The sequence below is a fragment of the Leptosomus discolor genome, chromosome 6, assembly GCF_034619465.1.
Source record: "Leptosomus discolor isolate bLepDis1 chromosome 6, bLepDis1.hap2, whole genome shotgun sequence".
NCBI classification, from domain to species: Eukaryota; Metazoa; Chordata; class Aves; order Leptosomiformes; family Leptosomidae; genus Leptosomus; species Leptosomus discolor.
In genome coordinates, this window is record NC_141396.1 from 59,971,662 (window position 1) to 59,990,233 (window position 18,572).

Genomic DNA, 18,572 nt, shown 5'->3' on the forward strand with positions numbered 1-18,572 from the left:
TTCCATTGACGGTGAAGCCCTTTTATTCCTGAATCTGTTGTGGACAGGAGCCCCTTGGCACGTAATTTAAAGTAGACGCTGAAGATACCACTTCAGTGGTAATCATGGTCTGTTCAGATTGCAGTTGTCAAGCAATTGCTGCTTCTGTGTTATCTGGACTGAGGACCAGTTTCGTGGACGTAGAGATACAGATTGTCTGTGTCCTAGTTTTGTGCCGGGTCAAGATCCGGCCAAAGACCCATCACTTCTGTACTGTTTTCCATGTGAAGACAATTTAGGGGTGTGGGCAGGACAGGAATGATAATGTGCTCAAGCATATCACCAAGCGATTGGGATTTCCAAGGTGCACTAGAGCCTGACTGCCTCATGCTTCAGAGAGCCAGCGTTCACAGGAAAGTTTTTTCCTTTCTTTGAGAATGATGCTACAACCTTGTAATCTCTGATTCAGAAATTGGAATGGGTTAATTCATTAAAAAATGAAAGGATTTAGTTACATTTCTTTAGCACCAGAACAGGCTACCTAGTCCTTTTTAACTTTCAGACATATATTTAAAATAATCCAACAATCTGTTTTAATTTGTATAAATCTTGAGTCTAAAAGCTGGAAAGGAAATGAGACTTATTGCTTCAATCTTTTGTCTTCAAACAACTGTTGCTAAACATTAACTAGAATATAAAGCACAACCTTCAAATATGAAGCTGTATCTTAAGCTGGACACTTGTGATAGTTATGTTCATTACAGATTTATTCAATGTCATGATTTAGAGGGTATAACTTTTATGGATAGTACCAAAGGGGAATAAATTTGAAGTTAGCGAGCATACCTTTTCAGCAGTATCGGCTTACTTCTTCACCAGAGGCTTTCACATAGAATATTCACATAGCAAAACCAGATCTCTTTCTGTTTTGCTAAGCTTTTTTCTAAGCTTTTTAATCATTTTAGCAGTAAAATGCTTAAGGTTTTTGTTTAGTGTGTGGTTTTTGTTCTGTTCTGAGTACCAGCTACCTGTTTATACTGCATTTTTTCCTAGTAACTGGGGAAACCCTTCTGTTGGTGTCTAGTATGCTAAATGAAAAGCAAAGATTTGTTTAGTTGTTCATTCTTTTTGCAGGTAAAGAAAGCCTTTTTTGCCTTGGTGGCAAATGGTGTGAGAGCAGCTCCGCTGTGGGAGAGTAAAAAACAGAGTTTTGTAGGTAAGTAGTTCTAACATTATTCAGGATTACTTGAATTTTGAGGATGTTTTACTGTTGCAGAAGGTGGCCTGGGGCTAGCCATTGTCTACCATCCTGGAGATAGACTGGCAAAGAGGGTTTCTTTTTCCTCCTTGTGAGGAGTGAAATGTTGCCAGCTTTCTTAGTGTTGCTGTGCTTTGAGAATCCTGATGATTCTTCTAGGTCCTGACCTTCTGAAATTTGTCTCTAATATGCACATTTCACTGTGTAGTTAAACAAAAAAAGTAATGGTCACAAAATGGAAGTTCAAAAATAGGAACTATAAAAAGAAGAATTTAATGTTACAATATCCTAATATATGTGCAATACAAGCGTGTCTTTCTCTCATGTTCTCAGTAAGGTGCACTGAGAAATATTTAAATACCAGCACTAGTGTTGAATGCTACAGTTATGTCCCATGTGGGAAGAAAAACGTTAGATCTATGTATTGCTTTCTTAAAAATCACGTAACTAATTGCCACAACAATAATCTTCCAAAATCGGATCTCTGTTGCAGTTAGAGAGCAGGGTCATAGTGGCAGTGACAAATATTAGTACTTGACCTGGAATATATAGATTGAGGATTCTTGGAAATGGATGGCATTTGTTAAAATATTTTAAATCCAAGGGGGGAGGAGCAGTAGTTTCATGCAATACATCATAGGAATGGTGTGTGTCTTTCATATTTAATTTTATTTTTTGTCTGTAACTAGCTCTAGTGATTTAAAACTGACCTCTGGATTAATTTTTCCCTTCCCCGTTTCTTAGTTTCTTCAGTTTAGATGTAAGAGTAGTAAACAGTGGAGCAATTACATCTTCTCAAATTTAGAACTTGAAAGCTCAAAAAAGATTAAAATTTTCAGGTAACTAAACTAATCATCAATATTATATTACATAGTTTGGTGTTGGTGGTTAAAATGTATGTACTATAGATGTACTATCTCTTTGGGTTTTTTATAAATTACATTTCAATACACATGTTGAAGATTACTGTAGAAATAATTGAATGAAGTTCTTTAATAAGTAATATTCAAGAAAATGGATTATACTGTTCCTTCATTTGAGTCTGAGAGTCTGCCTGACTTGGCAAGTACACAACGAGAATGTGTCTTAAAAAAAAAAAAAAAAGGCAGGCAAGGATAGATCTCCAGCCTTTAAAGATGTTCTAAACCCCCTCTTTTCTTTCCATGCTTTTGGGGGTGGATGCAGTCTGGATTCAAGGTTTTGTTTGAGTCCGATTGAAAAAGAGGAGAGGCACATCAGTTATTTTGAATATTAATTCAGATGTGTGTTTTTATTCTGAAGTATTGTGCCAGTGTGCCAGTGCATACGCATAGTTAGGGAATTCCACTGTTGATTAGTCCAATACAAATAGTATGTTACATGGATTTAATGTTTATTAAATAATATATTGTGAATAGAAATAAAGAAAATAACTGGAAGTTCTATATGTTAAGTATATATCTGAAGAATTTTTTATATATCGCTTGTTACAGGAATGTTAACAATTACAGATTTCATTAACATACTGCATAGATACTATAAGTCTCCAATGGTGAGTATGATAAGCTATACTTTTATCATTTGCCATAGAGTACAGAGACTGAAATATCAAACTGAAATATCAAACTGAAAGATTGATGATGGTTCTTGTTATTATTTAAGTCTTTGGAAGCTTAGGTATGTCACGGGTATGCTCACTGTGGGGGTTTTTTGAAAGGACAGCTAGCTTTCAGCAAGGTGATAGAATGGTATCTGAATACCTGGGTTCAGTTCCCAGCTTTAGCCATGAAGGTCCTATGGGCTTGGGCCGATAACGTAATCTGTCTGCTTCAGTTATACATGTATAAACATGAGGGATTTCCTTAATGAGTACTACTATTTATTATATTTTGTGTGGTGCTTACCATAATGATAGCCTTTGGTTTGGATATGAGGCTCCATTTGGTGTTGCAACTAAGGAATAATCCATTTGGGATGAAGGATCTGGCTTAACATACTTACTAAAAACTAGATGCAGTATCAAAAGTATGAAGGAAAATACTTGATTATTGATCACTGTATTTATTTGTGCTCAGGTTGTTTAAAAGTGCGTATTTCAATACTAATCAGAGCTCTGTGTACATGGTGAATTTGAGGAGGTTGTCTTTGTTACATGAAAAAGCTCATTGTATTTAAAAATCATGTGTATATATAGCTGTGTGTGGTTCACATGTTTATGTAATCATCTTTGTCTCCTAAGTCTGACAGATCTATTCTGAAAGCAGTGTGTCGAGTTAAGCAGAGTTCTAGCTTACAGAGGACTGGATGTGCTAAAAGGTTACTCTGTTCTGGAGTGATAGTGTAGAATAAACAAGTTAAACTTGTTAAATATGCAAATATTTTAGTTACATGGCTGACTTGCACAATCAGTTGGATATGTTGACTTCAATTAACTGTAACTTAAAATTCCCATTGGCAGTCAGTTGATTAAGTTCTCTAGCTTGCATGTTCATACAAACTTTTACATCCTTTTCTTATTCCTATTACATCACAATTCTCTCTACCAACCAAAACATACGTACTATGTTCTACTAGCTAAAAAAATCAACAACAGTTGGATGAAGCAGACATCTGGTGTATTAAGCCTCTCAAAGCTCATGTTAACTTGAAATTTGTAGTAAAATTCTTGTCAGATGCCAATAGTGTGGTGCACTGTCCTTCCTTCTTGTTAAAGATTGATTTATTTATTTATTCGTTCCCCTGGGGGATTTACAAGGGGTGGGAGGAGAAGCAAAATGAAAAGTAATTGCTCACTGGTAACTTCCTTAAAATGGTATCCATATTGCAATAATGTTCAACCTCAATACTACCAATTTTTTGAGGTAACTTTACCTAAGGTCTGACTGCTGTCACTCCTGTTTACGTTGTCTAACATCGTTCCATAGGTTGTCCTTAAAATGGCAGCAGTAAGGAGGTATAGTTGAGAAGTGACAACACTTGGTTAAGTGATCGATGCAGTCTTCTATGAAAAAAATAATTAAAATAATGTTCTGTCAGGGAATGCTCTAGTCTTAATAGGTAAAACTATGCTGAAAATGTAACTCTGAAGTATTTTAGTCATTCTTTCTATATGCATCACAAGACATACAGTGTGAAGCATGTTGCTGTTCACGTACTAGATCGTATCCTTAAATGATTGATGAGGAACATCCAGGTAGTTTCTCCCTATAGTGTGGTCCAAGAACTAGGTTTAGCCTCATCTCATCGACATCTAAAGTGGTCTCCTGCTCTTCTGATCACTTCAGTAGCTCTTCTGAACTGCAATCCACTGTCCTAATGGCCTTTTTTGTCAAGTGCCCTAGAAGATTATTTAACTTCTGTAGGCATCTCTTATGTCAGCCAAAAATGGTACGTTTGAGTAGTCCAATTATGGCGTATCAATTTAACGTTCCCTTATACTCCTCAAAGGATGCTGATTCACCAGAGTGCAGTCTAAGTGTAGTCTCCTTTAGCTCGAAGATAAATGTAGTAGGAGAACTTCCACCCTTCACCTATAAACTCTCCAGCTTCAGGAGTGTTTGCAGAGGTACCTGACAGAGAAGAGCGGTATAAGGGACGACAGGCACCTTTGGCCTAGGCTATAGTGAGTGCAATTACTGCTACAAGTGGCTGGCTTGCAGCTTGATACCTTTAGAGAAAGGTAGCTTTCACATCTGAAACATTTGTAGAAAACCATCAGCAAGACCGAAGGAGCTACTGTAGGGAGGTTGTACAATCCTTTGACAAAGAACTTTGAAATAGCTGCTGAACAGCAGGAAGTTGATGGTGTGACTGTGTCCTGGTTTGGTTTTTTTAAACTTCAAAGACTGGACTCTTGGGGGTAGTTTGATGTTGGGAATGTAAGGGAATTATTCAGGTATTTGTAATATTGTTAATGATGATTGGTTTAAAACTAATACTTCAAGCTAAACGTTCCATCTACCCATTGTAGGTTCAGATTTATGAACTGGAGGAGCACAAGATAGAAACCTGGAGGGGTAAGAAGATTTACTTACTTGGTTTGGTGATTTAATATGTTCTAATATTTTTCAGTATAGTGGATTTTTAATCGTAGACTTAGCTTGTCTCTCTCCACATACTTTTTAATGAAAGCAGAAATAGTAAAAGCTTCTCTGTTGGCTCCTGCTGCTCACTTTTCTGTCTGAAACAGTATGTGAACTAGAGTGATCTGGGCTATATACTACTTCACCACTTGTTCGTGGTTAGAACCATCTCGCTCTTAAGAATGAAAAAAAGAAACAGGACTGTGGCAGCCTATATGGTTGTAGAGTTGATGAGCACATGTGGGATGGAAATGCATCTAAGCCAGGATGCAGAATGCTTCAACGACCCTACGTCTTGAGTGAACTGCTGGCTGAGCAGCAAGCTGTGCCCGAGTGACAGCGTGATGCGAGCAGAAATTCATACAACGTGCTGGGTGTGAACAGCAGTGCTGAATGCAGGCAGGAGGCTTTAGGTTACGCTATATGCTGTGAAATAGTATGTACAAGTACTGTATGCAGCAGATCCTCACCGGAGAGGAGCTGGTAAAGGATTAATTGCTGTTGTTGTAGTGACCCCTGGTGGTAACCAGTTTAGTCCTGCTTTTAAAATTTGCCTTTTTAAAGTCAATATAGAGGAATGTGCACAAGTCGCAGAATAACTGAAGTGACTGTATGTATTGCTGTCTTCCACTTAATTTTGTACAAATGAACTCATAAAATGCTTTCATGAAAAAGCTAAATGTTTTCGTATAAAGTGGTAATGGTCTGTTAATTTTCTCTACACAGAGCTTTATTTACAAGAGACCTTTAAACCTTTAGTGAACATCTCCCCAGATGCAAGGTAGGATTTTGCTTTTCAATCTGCTTAAGTTGAAATAAACTAACACTATCTCAACACTGCATTTAAGACTTCTTTGTATAATAAGAAACAATTTATGTTGTAAACTAGAGTACAATAATGGATCGTCTCTTAATAGAATCAAGAAGGTGTGGGAGCTTTTTTTTGTGAGTGAGGACTTTTTTTAGATTTTTAGTTAAACTTTTGTCTTTTATCAGTGTAACTGTTCTGGTAAATGAACTAGGCATGGATCAAAATTAATTGCCAAAAACATGCAAGAAAGGCAACACAATGACCCTTCAAGCTAGCCTGCAAGTCATGTTTGTTTCATGAAAATTAAAATCTGTACAGAGCCTTTCAGCTGTCTTGTTTTCAACAATCATAGTATCTGAAAACGTGCAGTACTTTTCAACACAAATAACTTTCTTTAACTAAAGGAAAGACAGTATCTGTGTGTTTTCTTCTGTTCTTCTACTAGGTTCTGTTCCTTGAAATATAGATGACTGCCCTTTTCTTCTTGATGGAATTTGAGAGAGAGAGTTTTTAAACTGCCATTACACCTTATTTACTAAAGTTAACCTGAGAGAGACCTTTAGTTGATCACTTCACTCTCCTGTTCAGCAACTAAGTAGTTCTCAAGTTGTTAAGTTCTGATTCTTGCTTTCAGTTTGTGGAATAGGATTGCTTGTGCCCTGTCAAAGGAAACTGGTGAAGGGAACTCTAGTGATTACCTCGAAGTAATGACATGCTGTATCCTCAGTAGAACTGCTATTAAGTCATGAATAAGTTGATCAATTGAATCATAAGGAATGTATTTTGAATGGTAGCTGGTTACAAAGAATATCGTTAAGCCAATAAAACAGTGTAATTGTTTTCAGTCAAAGGTGCAGCAAAAGAAGAATTTCAATACAGACAGTAGGACGTGTATAAAAGGATACAGCAAGTCATCTTAAGACATGATCCAGAAATGGACTTGGGTTGTGTGACAATCAGACTGCAGCACTTAGGAGTAGTTAAATGCTAACTCCAGGAGTGGAATCTACAGTGCAGTGGTGGGAATCTTGACTCCATGTGTATCAAGTGGGGATACTTCATCCCTGTAATGCTCTTCCTAGAAAATGTTATAGAAGTTTGGGGTTGAGATGTATTAAGTGCAGGAACACTGATTTTTTTCGCTGTTCATCTGTCTCTGAACAGAAGCAGCCATTCTGAGCGAAGAGATACTGTGAGCCCAGCCCTCGCTGGAAAAAGAATTTACTCTTGTGAAGAAATATTTCTGCTATACTTTCTACCACAAAAAGTCACTTTCCGTCACATTTCCACACTGTTTTTAGATGTTCATGAGCATATTGTTGTTGGTGTGCTTTACTAGCTGCAAAAGTTAATTTGAAATCCATGTTTTCTGTAACATTAAAGATAATGCACATAATTACTCATATTTACTTCAAGGAGGGTTGTAAATATGTGTATGTATCACTTGACATTACTCATTGTCAGTTAGAATTCATTAAAACAACTGGATGTTTTTCTCCTCAGCCTTTTTGATGCTGTATATTCATTGATCAAAAACAAAATCCACAGATTGCCAGTTATAGATCCAGTCAGTGGAAATGCACTTTATATACTTACGCATAAAAGAATCCTCAAGTTCCTCCAGCTTTTTGTAAGTATTTAAAGTTTATACTTTAACAGATTTTTTTTTTCCCCCCCTGTAGACATCTTTAAGTAATTTAAGTCTTAGTACAGAAACTTCATGATAACCTTCCATATTCATTGTGTCTGTGTATATCTCTTCTTGAGAACAGAGAAATTAAAGCTTGATGTAGGGCCTGTACATTACCTTTACTTTGTTTTAGTCATTTAAAGAAACCTAAACACCAAGGACTTGTCTTGGGGATTTGAGTAACTTGCTGTCGGTTTTGGAATATCTACTCAGCTTCAGAAGCTTGTTTACATGAAAAGAAAAATTAATCGTTTCCCAGAGGCGAGATTATCATTACTCACTGTAGCTTATGTTAGTCACAGGAATGAATAGGAGGCCAAACAAAGCATCAACAGTTCAAAATAAGCATTCAGCATGTAGTATGCTTTGCTGTCTTCTCTCTCCAGTTTCAGTGGGAATGACATAGCTTAGGATTGAAAGCTTTTAGTGATGGATTACTACAAAAATGAGCAAAAAAACCTTAGTTGCATAGTCTTAATTTAGAACTTCTTTGAACTGAAGTAATGCTTCTAGATCTGATCTTGTTTGGGTTTTACATTAATCTAGTAGCAGATTAATGATCTGTAGTGATCATTTGGAGTGTGTAGATGGATGAGTGAATATAGATTTCCTAATATATATACCAATCTTATGGAAACATGGTAGGTGTAGAAAACATGGTAGATGCAGAAAACTGCCCTGTAAATCCATTAATTCTGACTTTCCTAGATGTCAGAGATGCCAAAGCCTGCCTTTATGAAGAAGAATCTGGATGAACTTGGAATAGGAACTTACCACAACATTGCCTTCATACATCCAGACACTCCTATCATTAAAGCCTTGAATATATTTGTAGAGAGAAGGATATCGGCACTACCTGTTGTGGACGAGTCAGGTGTGTGTTGGGTCTTCTGGGTACAGAACTGTGGTCAGATAAATGGTGCTGAATCCTGGATTGATGGTGGGGAGGGAGAGGAAGGGAAGAGGAGAAAGAATAAAAAAAATTAAAATAAAAAACAGGGTGGGGAGAAAGGGAATGTAAAGAAAAATTCAAGCAAGATGCAGGTTGATAGGCTTCAAAGAGCTTCATGGTTTGGTAGGTTGATTAGGGTTTTGGGGTTTTTTCCATCTTCTTGACCTGTCTGTTTTCTTTCTGTGTTGTTATAACAAATGAATGCAGGAAGCAAGAAAACTTAATTTGTATTTTAAGCGCTTTATTAACTTTTGGTTTTTCTTTTTAGGAAAAGTTGTAGATATTTATTCCAAATTTGATGTAATAGTAAGTATATTTCTTAAAGTCTATTAAATATTTTATATGTAGTAAGCATTTGCCAATTAATTTGTTAATGTGTCAGTTTTGGCTATTTTGTTCCTTAGGCTTTAGTTATCTGAATAAAACTGATTCAATTTGCCCTGCACAGCGATTTTTAAAATTATTTTTAATAGAAGATATCCTTAGTAATACTACTTGCACACAGGCATCTACTGCTCTGGACGTTACCCAAAATTAGACCTGGCCGTACTCTTACAAAAAGAGGACATAGGCTTTTTACGTCTGTTTCTATTTTTGAGATGGGATTTTCTTTTCCCAGCCGCTGCCGTGACCACAGGCTGTTTTCAAAGAGAATGCAGATTGCTCCAGACGGCCTGGGTACTTTGTACGATTTGACCTTCTCAGTGAATTAAAACTACTTGGCCCATTCTTTTGTCTGAGTGTCTGACACCAGAGTATCGCATCTGTATTCCTTCTGGTTTAGATCTAATCCAGGCCACTGTTCCTGGTTTTCCCTCAGGACTCCAAGTGTAGTCAGATTCTTGCCATGATTTGCCAGCCTCAGAGAGCAAGTGGTCTTCTATTGTTGTGGTCTTCAGAAACTTGAAAAATATATATTTAGGTTTTTTTATCTTTGTCCCCTCCCAGCTGTAGGCACCTGCCTTCTGATAGCTACATTGTTTTTTAGAGATTTAAGTGCTCAAGTTGCATATTCCAGCAGCCTGCTAGTGCTAATGAAGAATCCAGATGTCTGAAATGCTGCATAGAAAGCTTTCAGAAATACAGTGAATAGTCCCAAATGGAAATACTTTAAGCTTATAAATATCTCTGGCTGCAAACAGTGCTGTTAATACTGAAAATTTTGCAATGTTGCTGTTGGCTGTCTTCTCTAGGCATTTGTCTTTTTCTTCTTTGGGATTCTCTACTGTGTAAGCTCCTGTCGTGCCATAAAAGGTGGTCAGGGAGTAGGTAGTAGCTGTAGCAACAGTGATCTGACATAACAAAGCAATGAAATGTCACAGTTGGGTTCAGTGTTTCAATTTATGTTGTTAGAATTTGAGGCAGGACATTTATTATTTCCCATTCTTTTTCAGAAAGATACCAAAAGGAAGAGGGTTCCTTATGATTTTCACGTCTTTTCTCATTTTAAGTGATGGGGGGCAACAAGAATTACAGGATATTTTTAGAGATACTGTATCATTTCTTTGGAAAAATTGTGTCAGGAAGAAGAAAAACACCACAAAGGCTTTAGGACGTAATTGCTTGCTCTCAGCTAGTAACATAGGAAAGAGTTAGGGCATCTATCGATTATTTGTGGTTTTCCTTAGATACACTGATTTGCTTATTAAATGGGGGGAAAAAGGTTCTATTATTAAAAGATAAACCTCTGAGGCTTCCAGTTTTTCATCAGTCTGCTTCAACTGTATCTTTAAGCTTTAAAAGAAGGGAGGAAAAAACCCATCTGAAATGTATAATCTGATCTTCCAATAAGCCATAGAATTTGCAAGATTCAACTGGTGATTTTTAGTTTCAAACCATGTGGCTAATATGCTTCGTTAAATCAAGTGTTTTAAGCTATGCCTGTATATACAGGTGGCTAAGCTGATAGATTTCTTTCGCTTCAATAGAGTTCTGAACCCATTTTCAGGTTCTTGCTGGGAGAAACCTGGGAATGGTGTGATGGTATAGAAATAGCTTTATGTTACACCAGTTATTGTGTAGGGTGACTTCAGTTTGCAGAGGCTTTTCACGTTCTTTTAATGTCCTTCACTCAGAATTGGTTAAATGAGTTAACTTAAACTGCTCGTATCTTCATGATCATCCCAAACCTATTTTGACATGTTCAGTGTAATTCAGTCCAAAAACTTGAGCAATCACAGTATATTCTAGCCAGAAATTCATTTCATTTTATTGCTTGGTCCAGTGTTTTCATTTTAAAAGTCTGTCTTTGTTCTTCCTTCTGTGCTTCAGTACACAAAATCAATAGACCAGGATGTGCCAACACTATCAAAATATCACTATGGTCTCACCTACAAAGAAAGCTTTTGCTAGTCTGGACAAAGTCCTCTTGCTACAAGCATGGTCCTGTTCTTAAAATGAAAGTTGAGAATGTCGGCTTTCAAAATCTTCTAATCGTCTTACTTTTAGTGGTGGTGATGAGTTTTTTCATTTATATTAGTTTTATAGTACTTATTTATATATGTATACACACACACGCGTACACAAATTGTTGTCAAATGGCAGTGCCAGCGCAGTCCAGGAGAGGGAGTCTGACCCCACAAATAAGAAAGGTAAAGAAAATCTCTTAATGTGTTCTCTTCTTAGGGGCGATCTAAAATCTACTTAATGAGTGGTGTTCAGAGCAGTTGTGTCCTCCCCTATCATATGAAAAACAAACAAGAAAAAAATGGTATATTCTTAAAGTATAATCTGTAGAACTTCCTCTTTACATTTTATACTCGTGGCAAAAGCAGGATGAGTGACATCAAGCCAAATATCAGTTAGCAAAGGAAGGAGATTTTCATCAGCCTAATGCATATCACAAAACAGTTTTATCAATTAACCCAGTCTGTCATATGGTGTTTAACATAATTGCATGCTTGACTGTTCCCAAAAACTGAAGCTGAAGAGCATCTGCTTTGTTTAATATGTGACTTGGAATAGACTCAATTTACACCAGAAATGTGTATCTACTTGATGCCAAAATATTTACTTTATTGAGTACGTTGTTACTAAGTACTGAGATGTGTTATGTGCCTTTTTTTTCCCCAGAATCTTGCTGCTGAAAAAACCTATAATAACCTAGATATCACGGTGACGCAAGCCCTACAGCACCGTTCTCAGTATTTTGAAGGTGTTGTAAAGTGTAGTATGCTGGAAACACTGGAGACCATTGTGGATAGAATAGTGAAGGCTGAGGTAAGTTTGCCTTTTATTTTTCCCTTTACTGTAAGTTAAAGTTGTATTACCAAACTAATAAATAGTAGAAATTTATCCTTCTAAGTTATTTTGGTTACTTGGTGGCAGTATTTTTTTTTTTTTCATAACCACGTGTGTTCAGTATCGGTTTGCTTTATAGGCTTGTATTATCGGTGCTTATAGGGATGTGCAAAATGTTGTACAGTACATTTCTTACACACTACTCAATTATTTGCATGTCTGGTTTATGACACTAACTGAACTGAATGCAAAGCTTTTTTGAAAGAATAGAGTTTCTTCCAAGCCTGCCATAAGTTTTGCAGACAGTAGTTCTTTAAGCTCCGGCTTATACTAGTTGGTTGGCATGTTGTTCAGGAAATTTAATGGGTACAGGTAGTTAATGCATACAGAGTCCTGCCCTGCTCTCATACAAATACTGTGAAACTGGGCCAGAAAATCATTTCTTGTGAAGAAGCCTTCACTAACTGCTCTTGTAAATGATTTATCTGTGTGCTTTCCATTCTTTTGCTGCTGTATATCTTGTTTGTTAGTACTGGAAACTTACTCATTCACCTCTGTGTGTAAGAATGCAGGTCTTCCTCCCCTGTTAGGCCTCTCTACAGAAGAAAATCAGCATTACCAGTTTCAGTTGTCTCAGAGGTGTGATCAACCCTATTTAGATGCTTTAACTTCTTCAATTACAAGGTGTTTTGTCTTCATCTTCAGGGCTGTAACCATACATATACTTGATATGAGTAAAACTTCCACTTTAATAGCACCTTAGAACCTCCATTAGGCAATTTTTGTTTGTAACTTCTGCATCAGCTTGATTTTTTTTTTTTCCTGAAACTGAATAATTTTAGTATTGCTGATATAAAAATTTCAAATGTAGACAATTTTTATTACTATCTTAAGAAGCTTTAGACATTTGGGTTTTAAGAACAACTCCTACCCTTTGGTGCAGTCTAAACATAGTGAGATTATATGTAAAAATGAGTCAGTCAAAACTACAAGCTATTTTTAGCTGCCAGATGAGTGCTTGATCTTACTGGAAATTAATTACATTATCCGTTTTTCTTGAATTCATTACAGTGAGAGAAGAATAAAATTATTAAATATGTGCATATACAAAAACTAATAACCCCATCTAAAATGTCACCAACATAGTTTCATCAAAACAAAAATGCAACAATATTCTCTCCCTCCCCTCCTTTTCTTTCTTCCCTGTGTCAGGTGGGTATGACTGTTCAGATAATTCAGAACTCCTCTCTTCTCGTATCTGTCTAGCAGCAGAGTGGTTGACCTCAACCATAAATTAATGTATCTGTTAAATCAACCCCAATTCTCTCAGCCTGTCCTCACAGGGAGGGTGCTCCAGCCCCTGATCATCTTCGTGGCCTCCTCTGGACCCGCTCGAGCAGGTCCATGTCTGTTTTGTGCTGAGGACTCCAGAGCTGAGCACAGCACTGCAGGTGGGGTCTCACCAGAGCAGAGGAAAGGGGCAGAATCACTTCCCTCAATCTCCTGGCCCCACTGCTTGTGATGTAGCCCAGGATGCTGTTGGCTTTCTGGGCTGCGAGCGCACGTTGACAGCTCATGTCCAGCTTTTTGTCCAGTGATAGCCTTAAGTCCTTCTCAGCAGGGCTGGTTTCAGTCCCTTCATCCCCCAGCCTGTATTGATACCTGGGATTGCCCCAACCCAGGTGCAGGACCTTGCAGTTGGCCTTGAACTTCACGAGGTTCACACAGGCTCACTTCTCAAGCTTGTCCGGGTCCCTCTGGATGGCCTCCTGTCCCTCAGGTGTGTCAGCCGCACCACACAGCTTGGTGTCATCTGCAAACTGGCTGAGGGTGTGCTCGATCCCACCAACTATGTCACTGCTGAAGAATCATTTTAGTGCTGTGCCTCTTTCTAAGAAAGTATTTTTCAGAAGAAAGCCTAATTTTATTACTATATCTTAATTTTTGAGATCGTAGGCTGAGTTGGGCAGAGCCTGTAAGTTGGGGAAATGTGTTTGATATGAGTGACACTTTTTGAGAGCAGAAGTATTTTAAAGATCTAGATCTTGGCTTAGCTGGCACTTCAAATCTGATTTTGTTGCCATGTCAGATAGCTGCGTGCTTTTTCAACATGCACTAGTTTCCATTTGTGCAGGGCAAGCATGTTTGTATTGGTGTGCAAGATCGGTATTACTAACATCTTGAGCCATTCTTTCTGTTTTACTTGTCTTCATACTGCACTACTTTAAGGTGGTGGTGGTGGTGGTTGTTTTTCTTTGCTTTAGCTACTACTTTAAATCAGGCAAGTATCTCAAAATATTTTCCCTGCTTGCAGGTTCATCGTTTGGTGGTAGTGAATGAAGCAGATAGCATTGTGGGTATCATCTCCCTTTCTGACATTCTACAAGCTTTGGTACTCACACCAGCAGGTATGGATGTTGCCTTCTGACGTTTGCCATAAGTCACTTGGTAGTGGGTACCCCCTGCTGGTTTTAACTGACTTGACAATGACAGACTTTTGATTTTCAGCTTTTGTAACTGTTTGATCATAGATCTTAAATACACTTTTCATTTCTCTTCAGGAAAAAGCTGACAAAATATTAACTGTCAGTCTTTTGCTCACTGAGGAATTGCATGCAGAAGCTTCATGAACGTCACTGCTGTTCATATATCTCCTTTTTCAAAAAAAAGGTCTTGATTAAAGTTTTACCAGGAAAAACAGGATGAAGTTGAATATTGTGTGTGTAGACAACATCTACAACAGGGCATCTTCCCCGTCTTCCTGGATTTCTCTGCTCTGGCCAAGTGCTCCTGGTGTGGATGCAGCTGTGCTTTCCACTAGCTCTGCAAAACCACCTCCTCCGAGCCCTGCGGTTGCCCAGCTATGCTGTGGGTTTTGGCTGACACAACTATGTCAGAGGCTGCACCCCAGACCACCAGGATTATTCCAGTGGAAATCTCTAGTATATTACTAAACATGATGAGGTTCCTCTTAAAAACAATATCCAACAATAGGTTTATTTCTGCTACTCTTATGTTGGTTGGGTTGGGTTTTGTTTTTTTTAAGATTTGCACAAGTTACTAACCTGCTTTATGTTCTTAATTGCGACTTCAGTTTGACCACATAAATGACTTCAGTGTCACAAGAACTAAAGCAAACCCTTCTTTTGGCTTTGTAAGGAAGACAAAAAGTGTCTTGAGGATTACAATTTTGCTCCCCCCCAAAAAAAAACAAACCCAAACAACAACGAAACCGTCTAAGCAAATGCAGCTGGATATTTCTTTCAAAAAAGAAAGTCTAAATGTGAGCTTAACTGGGATCTCTTAGACTTTTACATTATCACTTTATCAGTCCTTCTCCTCTGTAAATTTAAAAAAAAAGTCAATGTAGCTTTTAAAAATAGTAAGGTTTCTCCTCTGAAAAGAAGTAATCAGTGATAAGTGCTGGAGGTGTTACATTAGTCACCTGGTTCCTTTTAACAACCTGGAAGAGCAAGTAACCCAGCTTTCTGTGAAAAGTATGGATGAGTGTGAGAAATCTGCCCAAAGGCCTGGGTCAAATGGGCTCATTGCCTAGAAGGAGAGTGGAGGGTGTATGTCCCTGAGAGGGCGATGCAAAGACAAGCAGATGGTGCCTCTCCGGGCAGAGGAGGTAGTTTCCCTGATGACTGGAGGGTAGAAGCATCCAAGGAGAGTAGAACTTAATGGAGCAAAGGTTAGCTAGAAAAGATGAAGCTGGATGCTGACAAACCAAGAGGTTTGTTATACTGGAATTCCATGGACTCTTCGGTTGCAACACTACAGAGCTGATACAACAGCGCTCTGCAATTAGAAAGGGCAGTTCCTGCTCCCAGACTCTGGGCCGTGCACTTCTGGCGTTAAGCACGTGGCAGCACCCACACTCATGAGATCCCTCTCTGAGCTGCTTTAACTCAGTGATCTAACAGGAGACAGCCTGCAAAAAAGCTGCAGAGTTTGGGACACTAACTGGCTCACAGACGAGCCTAGTACTGAGTGCAGGGGTTAGAGCAACAGAGCAGGCAGGGTTATGCCACTGGAAGAGATGAGGTGAGGGAAGGCATTTTTTAGGAGCAGTTAGGCATTACGTGGCAAGCCCACAGGCAACTGCCTGATTTTTAGATCGGGATTTGTCTTGTGAAGTGAGGATGTCTGCTATGTAGATCTAGGTTGTAGAATCCAGAGTGTGATTTACCTCTTAAAAGTGGATGCGTAAGAGCAACCAGGTAAATCATGCCCTAAAAGTGTCCCATTTCTCTTCACAGACTAGAAAGGACAATTTATTGACTGGCAGGAATTAAGACCAGCCTATGGCGGGGGGGGGAAGTATCAGTTCTGATGTGGAAACGGGGTGTATTTAATGAATCTTGTGGTATCTGATTATACATTGCAAGTAGTAACTGCAGGTTGCTGGCAAGAGATTCTTGCTCTCTACAGTTGGATGCCGAAGCCAAACTCGCCATAGGTTTCAGTCGTTGCTCAGCATGCGGCTAGTTTGAGTACTCGGAGAAGAGGTGAGATGCTGCACAGTCCTGCTGAACAGGTCCCTCCAATCCCTACTGTCAGCAGAATCTGCCTCTGAGCCAGGAAAAATGGGTCCATCAACACAGTGTCGTTAAACTGAATTCTTACATAGTTTGTTCTCAAGCAGGGCTTCATTTTCTGAGGCTATTAGGATGATTAAGCTTGGCATGTAAGCTGCTGGACAGGTTTGGGCTGTGGCTTTTTGGTTGGAGTTGCTGCTTTTTTTTTTTTTTAAGTAAGTTTTTGTGCTGGGGAGAATCTTTAAAGCCACTTTTAGTGACTTCCCAGAAGAGTTACTTGGGCTACCTTGGCAGTGACATTAGAAGCAAGACCAGTCTCGAGGCCTTCCTTGCTCTGTTTAACGTTTGCATTTAGCAATGCTGTAGTATATTCTTTATAAACGGTATCCAGTGCTAAGATTCTGGTAACATGGTCAGACAAAGTCCCAGCTTTCAGAAGGGGCAGTGCTTTTGCAGAAGCCCAGTGCTGTGCGCGTAAGGAACTCACGCGTGCTTTCCTCTTCCGTTAACAGGTGCCAAGCAAAAGGAGAACGAAAGCGAATGACTGCAGTGAATGTAAACCCGTTTGTAGGAAAACTTGAACAAAGTTTCTGGGTCAAGTTTGTCTCGAGAACAGTGACTGCCATAGAACAGAGCAGGATGGTTGAGAATGTGTATTGGGACTTAGTGATGGATGACGAGTCTATTCCCCCCAGTGATGTCGCAAAAAAAGCAGCATGACAAAAGCTTATGTTAAAATGTAGGCTTGTATTTCAAAATGTCTTCAAAACATTTGCTGGAAGACTTCACATGATGTCCTTCATTAAAATGCACTGTATCCTGAAACTTTTTCATTTTGTATTTGACAGAAGTCACTGGTCAGCAACGGATATACGTGACATAAGGCAAGTGTATGGCATATTCATATCATAGTGCCTTATGTCAAAATACAGCAATATGTCATCACTGTTGCCCATCACTGTCAAAGGAAGTATTGTGCTAAACGAGACACTGTATTTGAATGTGAAAGTCTTTAAACCTAAAACCAAATCAGTTTCAGTTCTCATTAGATTTGTCATAAAAGCTGTAATTTGAATATCGGTAGACTTCTTTAAAACTTCAATGACAGTTTTGTGTTAAATGTTGCATTCTGAACTGAGATGTAAAACAAGACTGATTTTAAAAACAGCTTTATTTATTTTTACTTTCATGACAATTTTTTACACATCTTTGGTGGATAGCTAAAATTTCACCATATCCATTAATAAACTGTTGATTGTTATACAAACAAGTGGCAGATTTTCTCATTATTTAAAGCTTTGCAGAAGCTGTGGCCTGTCAATCGGTCCGTATCACTTGAGCTGGAGTGGCCAGGAGCCGGGGATCGAAAGCGCTCTGTACTGTACAACGTGGGCACCGTGGAGGAAACAAGGTGCCGAGGAACAATATTTTCATCTGTATTAAAGTGTAAAACGATGTTTGTACAACGAAACTGAAACTTTTTATTGTGTATGATTTGTACAGAAGTGGAGGAGTGAGGAAAGCTGTGGGGTATTTGCTGATGTAAATGTCCTGTAAAGTTTGAAGATGAGACTTTTATCCTTGTAGATTCTTGTAGATGGAAGAAATTAAACCCTACAACATCAGTTTGGTTTTAGCAGTTCTTGCCAAGTTCTTCTGCATGTATAAATGTACGTGCATTTTGATTGCTTCCAAAACAGACTGATAGGAACGTTCTTACCGTCCTTCGACTGGAAGGGGGGCCTGTGCTGATGGGATAGCGCAGGCAGGAGTTCTTTTTCACTGTGCTTCCAGCCTGAATACTGTACTGAAATAATGCGGTAAATGGATCCATTATTTTTCCATTTATAAATATTGAGGTACAAGGTTAACAGTTTTCCATTTGCATATAAAATGTGAGGGGTTTAATAGTAAAACTCCTTTCTTCAGAAATTTTCCACTTTCTATAAGAACTTAAATTTTGGATTAAATGTGTGAAAACTGTTTTCTTAGTGGCATCTTTCATGTATAAAAATATTCCTGTAGTACATAATGGAAACG

The 18,572-nt window shown here is 38.4% G+C and overlaps 1 protein-coding gene across 4 annotated transcripts in view; it reads left to right on the top strand.

Moving 5' to 3' along the window:
- PRKAG2 (protein kinase AMP-activated non-catalytic subunit gamma 2) overlaps nt 1-17,744 on the top strand; it is a 220,769-nt gene extending 203,025 nt beyond the window's left edge. For all 4 annotated transcript variants that reach the window (XM_086467066.1, XM_086467064.1, XM_086467065.1 and 1 more), the window contains 10 exons: nt 1,114-1,195; nt 2,710-2,768; nt 5,187-5,232; nt 6,025-6,079; nt 7,613-7,739; nt 8,508-8,673; nt 9,020-9,057; nt 11,824-11,970; nt 14,306-14,399; nt 17,045-17,744. In XM_086467066.1, coding sequence (XP_086323192.1) covers nt 1,114-1,195; nt 2,710-2,768; nt 5,187-5,232; nt 6,025-6,079; nt 7,613-7,739; nt 8,508-8,673; nt 9,020-9,057; nt 11,824-11,970; nt 14,306-14,399; nt 17,045-17,076 — 846 coding nt within the window. In that variant the 3' untranslated portion in view covers nt 17,077-17,744. The remainder of the gene's footprint in view (nt 1-1,113; nt 1,196-2,709; nt 2,769-5,186; nt 5,233-6,024; nt 6,080-7,612; nt 7,740-8,507; nt 8,674-9,019; nt 9,058-11,823; nt 11,971-14,305; nt 14,400-17,044) is intronic.
- The last annotated feature ends 828 nt before the right edge of the window (nt 17,745-18,572 follow it).